This window comes from Mastomys coucha, unplaced genomic scaffold (genome assembly GCF_008632895.1).
Source record: "Mastomys coucha isolate ucsf_1 unplaced genomic scaffold, UCSF_Mcou_1 pScaffold15, whole genome shotgun sequence".
NCBI lineage: Eukaryota > Metazoa > Chordata > Mammalia > Rodentia > Muridae > Mastomys > Mastomys coucha.
Window position 1 is genome coordinate 103,952,927 of NW_022196897.1, and position 13,723 is coordinate 103,966,649.

Below are 13,723 nucleotides of genomic sequence, written 5' to 3' on the forward strand. Positions count from 1 at the left end.
GAAAGCAGGCAGAGCAAGCTATGTGTAGCAAGTCAGTAAGTAGCATCCCTCCATGGCCTCTTCATCAGCTCCTGCCTACAGGTTCCTGCCCCATGTGAGTTTCTGTCCTGACTTCCTTCAATGATGGACAGTGTCTTAGGGTTTCATTGCTGTGAAGAAACACCATGACAGAGACAACTCTTATATGACAAACATGACAAACTCATCATTTAATTGGGGCTGGCTTACAGGTTCAGAGGCCTAGTCTATTATCATCAAGGTGGGAGCTTGGCAGTGTCTAGGCAGGCATGGCACTAGAGGAGCTGAAGGCAAACAGGAGAAGACAGGCTTCCAGGCAGCTAGGAGGGTCTCAAAGCCCACTCTTACAGTGACACACTTCCTCCAGTAAGGACACATCTAATAGTGCCATTCCCTGGGCCAAGCATATTTAAACCACCTTCCACTCCCTGTCCACTTGTTTGTCTCTCTTGTGGCTTGTTCAAACACACGAGTCAGGAAGTCAGGATTGGAACCCATTTGAACAGCACAATAGCATGTACTCCTAAGCCTGGCCCCTATTCATATTACTGCAACTTTTATTTTAGCTACAAACCATCTAATAAGCAAAAATCGGAGGAGGAACTAAAGGATAAAAACGAGTTACTGGAGGCCGTCAACAAGCAGTTACACCAGAAGCTGACAGAGACTCAGGTGAGACGCCCACCCAGTTCTTACTCATCAGCTGCCTCTGGTGATGCAGGTGAACTCCTGCTGGGTGTGAACAAAGTGACCCCTGCAGACAGAAGAGAAGCCAGCTCCTGCTGAGGTTCACTAAGAGTACAGGCAGAGAAGACCTACCACTCGTGTGACGGCTCCTGATTTGTCCATTTGCCACTCCACAGGGAGAGCTGAAGGACCTGACACAGAAAGTGGAGCTACTGGAGAAGTTTCAGGATAACTGCTTAGCAATTTTGGAGAGCAAAGGTCTCAACCCAGGTAAGAGACAGCACACAGGGCTATGTTGGCAACATGGGATCTTTGCCATGTGAGTGAAGGAGCTGCTTAGCCAAGCGTAAAGAGTTTTCAGTGTTTCTTAATGTTCTGACTTATGATGGCTACTCTTGGTTGTCAACTTGATTACATCTGGAATGAACTATACTCCAGAATTGGAGGACTCACCTCTGATCCAGATCTTCAGGCTAGAAGACAGGTTTCTGACCTGGATCTTGACATAGAAATCATGAGGCATAGTGGCCATGAAAATCTTAGGCCCAGGAAAGGTAGTACATGCTTTTAATCCTAGGAAACTGAGGCAAGCTTGAGTTGAGGAAATTGAGGCAAGGCTAGGAAACTAGGAAACTTGAGTTCAAGGTCAGCCTGGGACAAATAAAGTTTTAGATACAGGCATGGTGGTACATACCTTAATCTGGGCCACACCTTCAGCTGAAGGCCTACATAGGGACATTGGAAGAAGGAAGACTCACTCTTCTTCAACTGCTTGCACATGCTTACCGGCACATCTGTTGGAACCTACTTCTATAGAAGACCAACTTAAACAACTAGCCTCAACTAACCCAAGCTGACCTTGAACTTTGGATCTTAGCGCTATAGCCTACTAGGTGCTGGAGTTAAAAGGCAGGGGAATACCACTCATAGCCCACTGTTGGTAAGGTGTGCATACACTGATAGTATCTTAGTCACTGTTCTATTGCTGTGACTGAGGCAACTCATAAAAGGAAGCATTTAATTTTGGGAGCTTACTTAGTTTCAGAGGCTAAGACCACATCATGGCTGGAAGCATAGTGACATTCAGGCATGCAGCAGAACAGAAGCTGAGAGATACATCCTGATCTGGAGGGAGGAAAAGAAAGGACAGACAGACAGACAGACAGACAGACAGACAGACTCTGCTTTGGCATGGGCTTTTGAAACCTCAAAGTGCACTCCAAAGATACACTTCCTCCAACAAGGACACACCTCCTAATCCTTCTCAAATAGTGCCATTTTGGGTAACTAAGCATTCAGATAATGAGTCTATGTGGTCCTTTCTCATTCAAACCATCAAAGTTATCAAAGGGAATGACTTTTAAGGCCTGATTTTTAAAGTAGTTTTGAGTATTGTAAACAAAATGAAAACCAGCACAGGTGTTTCCTGTAGACAAAGTTTCTCCAAAAAGAAGCAGAGCAAAGAATAGACTCTTATCGATCCATCTTCATCCTTCTGCTCCTGTGAAGCAGGAAATATAAAGAACTGCTTCCTTTGCCTTGGCAAAGCTCAACAGTCAACTTCCCTATGCCTCATTTGTCCAGTTTGAACAGCATGTTGTCAGCAGTTAAAGCAAGGGCTATTTCTTATCCAGTAGCTAACTTGCTACATATGAAGCAAACTCCATAAGGAGGTTCTTTAATGCTTATCATCTTCCCTGAAATAGAAATGGGGTGCTGCCAGGAATAGACCTGTCTCATTGTCATAAAAGCCTTGAAATGATAAAACATCTTTTAATGCCATATTCTCTGGATCTCTGAAGTTTTTGAAGACCATCTATGTAAAAGCAACTTTTATTCTCCAGTGAGTAACAGTTGTCTCTGAAGATTATTGCCTCTGTGTGCTAACCTCTGCCCACTCTCCCTAGCCCTGGAGGCTTCTAGCCGCCATACAATCTTATCAAGAACTAGAATGTTTTCAGCATCTGAGAGTTACTGCTGAACAAGCTCACCCTTTCTAATTCCTTCTGAACTCTTGCTGGCTTGTCAACTCAACTGTTTTGGGTCAAAACTCTTCTCAAACCTGACTGATCCAATCTGGCTTCTTTTGCCTTCTCCTGAATTGCTCTGCTTGACTTCAAACTAACTCTGACAGTCTGTTCTAACGTTCTGGGTCCTTGTCATTCTCTGGCTCATTCTGTCTTCAACTGTATCTAGCTCGCACACACTCGCTCTCTCTCTGCAACCTGTCTCTGTACAACTGTCCCAGTAAAGCTGCCTCCTCTCTGTCTCCTTGCAAGTAATTTCCCTTTCCTTTTTCTTCTCATGAGAGTTGGGCATAACCTATTCCATCAAATCTCTGATTCATCACTTTGTCTGCCACTCAATTAAACATCACTTTCAAACATGGGTGCTTCCTTCTACAAATTAACTTGACCTTGAATGTTTGGGATTAAAGGTATAGGCATGTTTGTATTCCAGCCCAAGACCACACCACAACTAAAAGTAGGCCTTTCCAGTAAACAACACTATCTTGGGATTCACAGTGTGATCAAATATTCTGCAACATTTCTATCTTAACATTGTATAAGTACAATACCTTAAATAAGAGTTGAAACATATACATAGTATGCTGTAACCCTAATCTGTATCAATATACAGGGATCTATACCAATGTATGATGAAGTAAATGTTATTTAGGGAGTTCAATCCCACCTTTAATCATTTAGTTCCCAAGTAAAAGACAAAACTTTTATATTTATAATAAACCTTAAAGCATTAGAGCTAGGTAGATATCAACCCTCTAAGCTATTTTGTCTACTTCTCTGTCGATAATCCTAAAATATAATTTGCCACGTTCTGCCTGGGCCACTCTAACTGGCCGGCCCTCATGACCATGAGCTGATGATCCACCTACCCCATGGCACCTTCTTCCGTTTCCCCTCTCTCTTTCATGGTCTCAGCCTTAGACCCCAAGCCTGGGAACCGAAGCCATGCCTAACTCTCTTCTGCCCAACTACAGGCATCTTTACTCAACCAGTAGCTTTAATTTAAGGAGCAAAGTTTGCACAACAGAAGCTGGCATATGTAAGAATTCACTCATCTTGAGGCAACTAGACCTTGGGGTACAGAATTTAGCATTACAATGCATAACAACAGACCAAACCTCAACTAATGTAAACAAATATAACCTTAAATTTTTTATCAGTATGCAAAGATCTATACTAATGTAAGATTTTTGGCTAGTAACAGCTCTATAGTTTAAGAGTAGAGTTAGTAATCTAGCCTTCATTCCTATTATTCCTATTCCGCTTTTTATTTTCATCCCTTCTCCCCCTCCCCCCTTTTCCCTCCACTACTAGATAGGGGAAAAAGAAGGACAGAAGAAAGAAAAAGGAATCCCTAAATCTAACCTCCCTAATCAACTTATAACTACCCTATCAAATGATGACAAATGTCCATCATCCATTGAGCAACCAGAAACCATCCACCCTACCTCTTGGGAATGAGCACATCACTCTTAAAATTGCTTCCTGCTGATTTGAGGCATTGTTTTCCTTTTGGGGGTCCCCTAAAAATTGGGACATCGATCACTTTTATGAAAGCTAGCTGTAGCATTTGCTATATAGTATATAGTTATTTCTAGTACTGTCCAGCACTGAGAAAATTCAGGGCTTAACACAAAAGTCAGCATCTGAATATGTAATACACAAGACCAACCCTCAACAGACTCTAGCCATTTTCAAACCTAGAGAGACAGCTGTTGAGTGTAACTTTTCACTATCCCACCTAAGTTCTAGGAAGGGCGAGCTACCAACTCCCATCCAGCTTCCCTTGAATCCATGGATAAAAGATACAGACAGTTGTTCCTTTTCAACTTGCCTTTGACACAATTGCTGGACACTATGATCTTTCATCTAGAAAAGCAAGTAGGCCCTTAACAATATTCACATCTGTGTACCTCCCATCCACCCTAAACTTTAATTGGCAAGATACATTTAGTCCCTGCTAAACATCCCTGACTACCCACCTATAGGAGCAGCTGGCCTCAGGCCCCAACTCCTCCCCAGACCTCACATGGCTGCTTTGTTCTTCTCATTACAAAGCATGGCGAACCCTCCCGTCTCTTGCATCTATCTTTTTTTTTTCCCCTCCAGGGACCCAGAAGTCCCACCTATCCCTTCCACCCAGCAATTGGCCCCGTGGCTTTCTTTACTAACAGATCAAGAACCAATTAAGGAACAGGACCTTAGCATCAGAACCGCCCCTACAGACAGCTCTGAAGAAAACGCAGCTCTGAGGGCAGCCATGAGAGGCATGCTCAGTGGAAAGCTTCCAGGAACAGGCGCTGAAGAGGCTTCCCTCAGGAATACACATGTATTTGTCCAGGGAGGGCTATTTCTCCTCTGGTTTAAAGTGTCTTCTCCCATGAGGCTCACTTTGTTGTATCCATCCATTTTAGGCCGAGAAACCCTGGCATCAAAGCAGGAACCCACCACAGACCACACGGATTCCATGGTGAGAGCAAGGGTAGACCCTCAGCCGGGGCTCTGTGTTAAACCCACCTTTAAGAATAAAAACCAGCTGGGCGGTGGTGGCACACGCCTTTAATCCCAGCACTTGGGAGGCAGAGGCAGGTGGATTTCTGAGTTCGAGGCCAGCCTGGTCTACAGAGTGAGTTCCAGGACAGCCACGGTTACACAGAGAAACACTGTTTCGAAAAACCAAAAAAAAAAAAAAAAAAAGAGTAAAAACCATCATTCAAATTCTTTGGTCAAATGCTCAAGATAATATCATTGAGCATGGACAGTGGGGTTTATATAGCCCCGAAAAACTGTAAGACTAGTGGGTTTTTGAGGATCGGGGGATTTCCAAAGGAATTTTGGTTACATAGGAACTTGGCTGAACATTTCAGAAATTATTTGGCACAACATCTAATTGGGGGGAGGGAGGGGTGGAGGTTAGGGTATAGGGTGTGGAACATGTCAAATTCCAGAAAATGAGTCAAGACCTGGTCAAATCCAAGTTTTACAAAAAGCAGGAGTGAACTTATTTTGACCTTGAAACAAGATGGCTTTTAATTGTAAGATGGAATCAGGCTGGCCCATTACCCAAGCAGGATCCAAGACCTCTGCTTGTGCTTTGCAGAGATGCTAAGGTGCCTCCTTTGGATGTCCATGATAATAGAAGACAGAGATGGTCTGTGTACTTACAGCATATTTCACTTGGAAGGTAGTTTTTATCCTTATAGGTAGATATAAGTGAATGTGAACTGAAAACATACTAAAACAAAACACGGCATGGGGCTCGGGGGAGGAACAGCCACATAAGCATGAAGACCTCAGGTCAGATCCTCAGCACCCAGGTAAAAGCTGGGTGGTAGAGGAGAGGAAACAGGTGGTCTCTGGAGCTCATTGTCCAGCCAGCCTAACCAGCTGCTTAACTTAGGGACCCTGCCTCAAAAACTAAAGTGGATATGGACATGCGCAATGGAGGAGCAGGTAAAGGGGCTTGCCACCAAGCCTGATGACCCGAGTTCAATCCCTGAACTGGGTGCTTCACTTCGTCCTCTGACCTCCACATTGTGGTATAAATTACCTGCTTCCCTACAAGTGAGTACATAAATGTTTTTTAAATAGTAGAAAGCTGTCAAGACAGCTCAGTAGGTAAGAAGTCCTTGTTGCAAGCCTCACAACCAAGTTCGATCCCAGAACCCATGTGATGGAAGGAAAAAAAACCAATTCCTCCACATACACTTCATAATGCGTGCACACGTATGTTTACACGCATATTAAATGTTTGTTTTAATGTTTTAGGGTGGAGGGAAAGGATGGTCCGAAGGCTTAAGATGGCTGGTTGGTGGATTAAGGTCCTTGCTATACTAGCATTGCTATCTGAATTTGATCCCTGGAAGGGAAATGTGGATGAAAAGAACCCACTCCAGAGTTGTTCCATGAGCTCTACGTTTGTGCTATGCCATGCATGCGTATACAATACTACTAATAATGCTTTTTTAAAGGTAGAAAGCAAAGAAGATATCTCATGTCAATCTCTGACATGAATTTGTAACTGCGTGTATGTGTGCATATGCAACACACACACACACACAGAGAGAGAGAGAGAGAGACCCATATAATAGAAATCTGGGGCTATGGCTCAGGAGTATAGGGTTTACCTAGTATGCCTGACATCTAAGGTTGACTGCCAGCCCTTGAAACACACCACACATGTACACGTGTGTACACAACAAAAACTTTTGACAGGCAGAGCTTGTATAGAGACTGTCTGATTTCCCTCTTCTACACTTCACCAAATTTCTTCCCTATTCCATTGCTAAGAACTCTGTAAAGCCAAGCCTGTTTGAATTCATCATTTCCTTTTGGTTCCTTCCCTAAAGAAAGATAGATTATTTGGGGCATAAAGGCTTCCCAACTTGTCTAATCTCCTCCCCAAGGAAAATCAGTTATCACAGGGACAGCCAAGAGAGAGCCACCTCTGACTTTGCTCCTGAGGTCTGCTCAGTCCAGAGCACACAGTAAATTTGATAAATTTGATAACCTCAAGGAAAGAGCCTGTAGTTAGAAAGCAAGCTTCTTGGGACTGGACTATTGAGACTGCCTGGATAAATGATGGGTTATTGGATTAGATGTAGAGAATATTACCGCTCTAGATAAAAGAGTCTGTGACAAAGAGGAACAGTTCCGAAGAATCTGGCTCTCCAGTCAGCGCTCAGAGTATGTCATGAACGGAAAGGATGATAGCCACCATCTAATTCCTGTGTGTGTGTGTGTGTGTGTGTGTCTGTCTGTCTGTCTGTCTGTCTGTCTGTCTGTCTAATCTATCTGTGTGTGTGTGTGTGTGTGTGTGTGTGTGTGTGTGTGTGTGTGTGCACATCTCCTCCTGACCCCTCTCTTACTTTTGAAATCGGGTCTCACTACATAGTCTCCACCATCCTGGAACACACTATGTAGACCAACCTGGCTTTGAACTCAGATCTCCATCTGTCTCTGCCTTCCAAGTGTTGGGACTAAGGCTTATGCCACCACACCCAGCTCAACACTGTGTATATTCTTTACTCTTAGCTGCTGCTAGAAACTTTGAAAGATGAACTGAAGATTTTCAATGAAACTGCCAAGAAGCAGATGGAGGAGCTACAGGTAAGGGCAGACACATCCGAGGCAGCACTGCCATTTCACCACAGTTTATGGATTCGGGGGAATAGTTCTTCCTATTTTTCCGTTTTAGAGTATATTTTGCATAAGTGTATATACATACAGAATGTGAGAGACAGTGCCCATGGAGGTTAGAGCTGAGTTACAGGCAGTTGTGAGTTACAGGCAGTGTTGCCACGTTAAGCACTGCAAACTGAACCTGGGTCTGCTTTGCAAGAACAGCCACTTAACTGCTGAGCCATCTCTTGTTTATCCTTCCTTCCTTCCTCTTTTATTTTCTTTTTCCCTGTCCCCCAGTAGGCTCTTGCTATGTAGCCCCAGGATGATCCTCCTACCTCAGCCTCTTTGTGGGGATTATAGGGGTAAGCCACCATGCTTGGCTTGCTTTTTATTTACTTAATTTTTTTAACATTTATTTTTACTTATGTGTATGTGTCTGTGTGAGTGTATGCCACATATGTGTAGGTACCCATGGGAGACATAAGAAGGCTTCTGATACCCTGGAGCTAGAGTTACAGACATTGGTAAGGTGCCTGACATGAGTACTAAAAACTGAACTTTAGTTGTCTGACAGAGCAAGGGGTAGTCAACTGCAAAGACGTGTCCAGTTCCCCTGCCTTTATGTTTTAGTGTGGATGTATGTGGGTGCATGGTGCATACATGCCCCAGAGCATGGGACTCAAACTCAGGTTATTAGGCTTGGTGGCAGGCACCTTTGAGCAATTTCACCTGCCCCCATGCCTGGCTCCTTGGTTGGTTGGTTGGCTTTGTTTGTTTTGACTGCCCCTACCTCCAAGAACTGTAGAGCTGAGAGCCGACCCACTCCCTATCATGGTTGCAGCTCCAGGAAGCCAAGCCCCCCAAGTCAGTTCTACCTCCTGAGGCCTGGGCTTCTGGAGAGTCGCCATGGAGTGAGAGGAAATGGATGGCTCCTGCATTCCTGTGTTGGGGGCAGAGATGGGGAGGGAGGACATCAGATGGCCAGGGCTCCCTGTGTGGGTGGGGCTGACTCAGGGGTCAGCAGCCATAGAGCATCAAGGATCAACTCTCTAGGGATGTCCTAAAGAACACTCCTTGATCAGACCTAGGTCAAGCGTCAACTCCCTCCTTCCCTTCTGGAAGAATCCAAGACAGAGACTACACTCTAGTCTGGGCTCCCTGCAAACAGCCCATCATAGCTCACCACCATTGACATCCAGATTGATGGAATCATTCACATAGGTGGGCAAAAAGGATCGAGGGCAAGGGCCTGCCTAGGGTTGAGGTCAGGTGTGGGTATAGGGCCTGGGCTCCCAGCAGGGACAAAATCAGCTACAGGGCTTGGGGTTAGGTGGGTAAGTCCTACATGCGCCATAGAAGGCAGCCAATAGCACCAGGCCCAGTGTACTTGTTTGTTTTTAGTGAACTATTTTGAAATAATTTTATAGATTTATAGAAAAGCTATATAACTAATATAGAAAATTCAGTTCCCCTAGGGATAATACCTCACACTGTCCTCACTGGCATGTCACTGTTAACTAAATTCCCAGACTTTGTACTGAATCAATTTCTTTCTTAGATGCTTTTCCTCCACAAATTATTCTTTTTGTTCCTGAGGACCTAGAAAGGTTTCTGGGGATGAAACCATTGCGAGGCCCAGAGGAGCAAAGTCTTAACACCTCCCTTGGGCCACTCCCACTGTGTAGTGTGCCCAGAGTTGAGAGCTGAGCAATCTCTCCAGATTGTGGAGCTAGAGGGACAGTCAGTGGCTGAGAGTGCTTGCTGCTCCTGCCAAGGTCCCAAGTTCTGCTCCCTGCAGCTCATAACTTCCTAACTCCAGCTTGAGGGATCTCATGCCCTTTTGTTTTCCTCCTCTCCATGGATAGCCGAGGATATCCATACACACACATAAATTAACAAGAAAAAAAATTTAGAAGCCAGGCATGGCAGCGCATATCTTTTATCACAGAGGCGGTGGGGGTAAGTTTGAAGCCTGGTCTACAAGGTGAGATTCTTGGACTCCTTCAGATTGCCAGATAAATCGTGGGGCGAGAGACAGATGATTTCATTGTTCCCATTTAAATACAGGAGTGGGAAAATTCCCCGGAAACAAGAATAGATAAAGTCCAAGGTGGGGAATAAGATATTGTCTAGTATTGGGGCCGTTCTTCTCTATGTAGCACAGGTACATGTTCTGGTCCAGGTGTTGTCTTTCTTGTGAGTAAGAGTTTTCTTACAGGTTTTCCTTTGGAATGATTTCCCTTTCAGGCCTTGAAGGTGACGTTGAAATTGAAAGAAGAAGAAAGGCTCCAGTTCCTGAAACAGCAGACCTTACATCAGGATGAAGCCAGTGACTTCACAATAGTCCTGGAGGAAATGGAGAAGCTCTTAGAAATGTAATGCAAGGCAGGCGGCCAGACTCCCGGCAGAGGCCACTTAGCGTATCTTCAAGGACTCACCATCCCTTAGGTAGACCTACTGTAGCAGTTGATCCGATAAGGGCAGTTGATGCTGGCGTTCCTCCTTTAAGCAGATTGCCCCACCTTCAGATGGCTCAGCTCTCCCGTGAGAGAGGAACCTGGGATTTTGACTCCACTTCCTGTGCAACAGAGAGAGCAGCAACTTTTAGAACTAGGTACTAAGCCAGCCTTGGAGACTAGAGACCCTCCCTCGGAAGCGTGGGAAGCAAGTCCACACAGCACGTGCACTGTGCAGGAGTCACTGCGAGCCATGCTGTCCCCTTTGTCTCTCTGGTTAAGCTAAGTTCATGAACTTGAAACTCTTGACGTCTTTTGTCTTAATAAATGGGGTGGAGGTATAGAAAGTAACACCTACCTGAAACTACACCTGGAGCTTTTGAAATAAATATTTCTATGAATATTAATATTTTGACTAACACTGAGGAATGAAAGTAGTCTTTTAAACCCAGTGTGATGGCTCATGTCTACAAAACTCATAGGACTTGGGAGGCTGAGGCAGGAGGATTGCCTTGAGTTAGAGGATAGCCTAAGCTGCAGAAACCCTGTCTCAAAAAAGCAAGGAAAATGTTGTGGATTAGGAAATTGCCACAGCATACGTATGCCAATCTCAGTTAAGCAAGAGTAGGTTATTGAACGCACACTTGTACTACTGGGCGGCCAGATCCACAAGAAGGAAAGAGCTAACTGTGGCACCGTCTGCTCTCAGAGTAGACTTTATAGGAAAAACCAGGGTTAAAGCTTAAAGGGCAAGGAGGGGAACTTACTAGGCAAAGTATTACTAGCTAACCTTTAAGCTGATTGGTCCTGAGTGAGGTAAGAAAGATGGTGGACAGGCAGTGAACAGGGGAATTTCAGAACATTGAGATAAAGGTACAAGTGATTTAATCATATTGTTTTGGCATATTAGCATTTTTCAGTGTCAGATTAATAACTATGAATTTAATTTCACCTTGTGAGTAACATGGACTCTGAATACAAAATGGCTGCAGTTGTGTTAAAAGGAGCAGGCCTCAACAGAAGGAGGAAGGATTAAATGGCGTTTTGTCTAGATCTATGAGTTGAGCATACTGACATAAATCCAAGGTATGGTGATTTACCCAGTGCATTTCCCCTCCATCAATTCTGTGCCTGTGGCAAGGCCTCTTGCCTTCCAGGATTATTGGTTCTTCCACATTAGTAGCAGTGTATGCCATATTGTATTCACTATGTTGGTGGCCAGCTGCCTGTGTCCTGTCTGTATGCCTGCAGTTTATCTGTCACAGCCAACCCAGCACCTCGTGCAACAGGTCCTCCTCATTGGGGTCATGAAAGGTGCAACCATGTTCTCCTCCTTAACTGAAATTCTCAGTGCTTGCTTCGGTTATCTCCCATTAGTTTTGAGCTTTCTATTTTTCTTTACCAAACTTGCCTAATATATCCTTCAAAATCACAAAGGCTGCCCAGAGTCCTCCATCCCCAGTGAGGCAGAGTAATGTCCCATACTTCTTTCTTTCTTTCCTTCTTTTTCAAATGTATAATAAGATGGTTTTTTAATGTAAAAGGTACAACTAAGGACCATCACACAGTAGGTGAAGCATACCTACTTTATATAGGTTCACCATACACAAAATGGGACTCCAGGAGGAGTCCTGTAGAGCATTGCATTCTGGCTAACTTTGTGATACACGTCTGCTCCTTTGACAGGTGATTCTTCTAAAATAAAGTCCTAGCAGATTGGCTAGCAGAATTCATATGAGAGGGTTGACAGTCATGCAGTCTCATGGACTGCACTGTGTTGCTGCTGTTCATGTGTGCAGGTGACTGAAGGACACCAGCAGTAAGATCCACAGGGGAGCAGGTGACCCACCATCACTGAGCTGTCTTATGTATCATAGTCCATTCTTGCAAAGGATCTCTTTAGCCCACCTTCCCATACCTTTGTACACACACACACACACTCTGCCCAAGCCAACTTTAAAGGGCTAAAATTGCTAAAACAACCTCATCTTGTTGATTATGTCCTAAAGAGTCTTTAAATATTCTCTCGGCATCCCTCTCTCTGCCCAGAAGATCTGCCTTCCACTTCTTGCCCAGCTATTGCCTGTCAGCACTTTATTACAGCCAGTCAGATGCAATTCTAGATTGCCTTAGGCATGTGAGGAAGGATGAATACTTACAAAATACGAGACGGGTGATGAGTCATAGAAATAACAACACTAAGATGCTGCCAGCGTTTATCCCTCTGCCCATATAGGCTGGCATCAAACTCAGAGATCCTCCTGCCTCTGCCTTGAACTCACTCTGTAGACCAAGCTGGCCTCGAACTCAGAAATCTGCCTGCCTCTGCCTCCCAAGTGCTGGGATTAAAGGCATGCGCCACCACTGCCCAGCAACCTGCCTTCTTATAGAACCCAGGACCACCAGCCCAGGGATGGCACCACCCACAATGGGCTGGGCCCTCCCCCATTGATCACTAATTGAGAGAATGCTCTACAGCTGGATCTCATGGAGACATTTCCTCAAGTGAAGCTCCTTCCTCTCTGATGACTCTAACTGTGTCAAGTTGATACACAAAATCAGCCAGCACGTGTAACATTTTGATAAAACTTTAATAATAACCAAACACTTTTAAATCTCAGTTTTATTAAGATTCAATTTCCCAAGTAGTTATATTGATTAAACAGTTTTTACTAGACATTATTTGGTAAATGTTACCAAGAGGAAATCAATACAAGAACTCCACTGATTTCAATAACAATGTCACTAATGTGCTGAACTTTGATTTAGATATTTTAATGTCACTCATATGCCATCTCCAAGTCTCAGCTACTACATACCTTATATAACTTTCAGACATTTCGTAACATGTGTAGGCTTTCTAGCTTTGTCTTATTTTTCCCTTTCTGGAAGAATCTAGGATCTTTATCTTTAGGATAAAGTCTTACCATTCAGAAATCCTTATTTACCAAAAATATCCTTATTCTTACATTCTTGTAGCACTTCTCTCTTCTACTTGCTGGTTCTCTTTATTTCATTTCCTTTTTTGGTATCATAAGACATAGTAGCAATGCATTTACCATCATGTTAGAAGAGAGTTGAATCCAAGCTACGCGGCTTAATATAAATTAAGATAAGATTATCTGTATATACATTGTTAATCTATAAGCCCTTTGTCTAAGCTCTCAGACAAACCTCATAGGGGATTAAAAAAAAAAGACAGCCAAAAATCTTATGTTCCATATGGTCTAGAAAGTGATCTACTTACTATAAGCATGATTCTCATTTTGAGTCAATGAACTTATTAAGTACAATATATATATTGTATAAATGCAATACATATATATATATATATATATACACACACACAATATATATATAAGTACAATAAGTAGAACCTTTTAAGCAAAAGTACAATAGTAAATAGCAAGT

At 43.6% G+C, this 13,723-nt stretch overlaps 1 protein-coding gene across 1 annotated transcript in view; it reads left to right on the top strand.

The window, feature by feature from the left end:
• Knstrn (kinetochore localized astrin (SPAG5) binding protein) overlaps positions 1 to 10,731 on the top strand; it is a 16,430-nt gene extending 5,699 nt beyond the window's left edge. The window contains exons 5-9 of the mRNA XM_031371474.1: positions 585 to 690; positions 882 to 975; positions 5,147 to 5,202; positions 7,767 to 7,841; positions 10,104 to 10,731. Of these exons, the coding sequence (XP_031227334.1) occupies positions 585 to 690; positions 882 to 975; positions 5,147 to 5,202; positions 7,767 to 7,841; positions 10,104 to 10,235 (463 nt within the window). The 3' untranslated portion in view covers positions 10,236 to 10,731. The remainder of the gene's footprint in view (positions 1 to 584; positions 691 to 881; positions 976 to 5,146; positions 5,203 to 7,766; positions 7,842 to 10,103) is intronic.
• Positions 10,732 to 13,723: the final 2,992 nt, after the last annotated feature.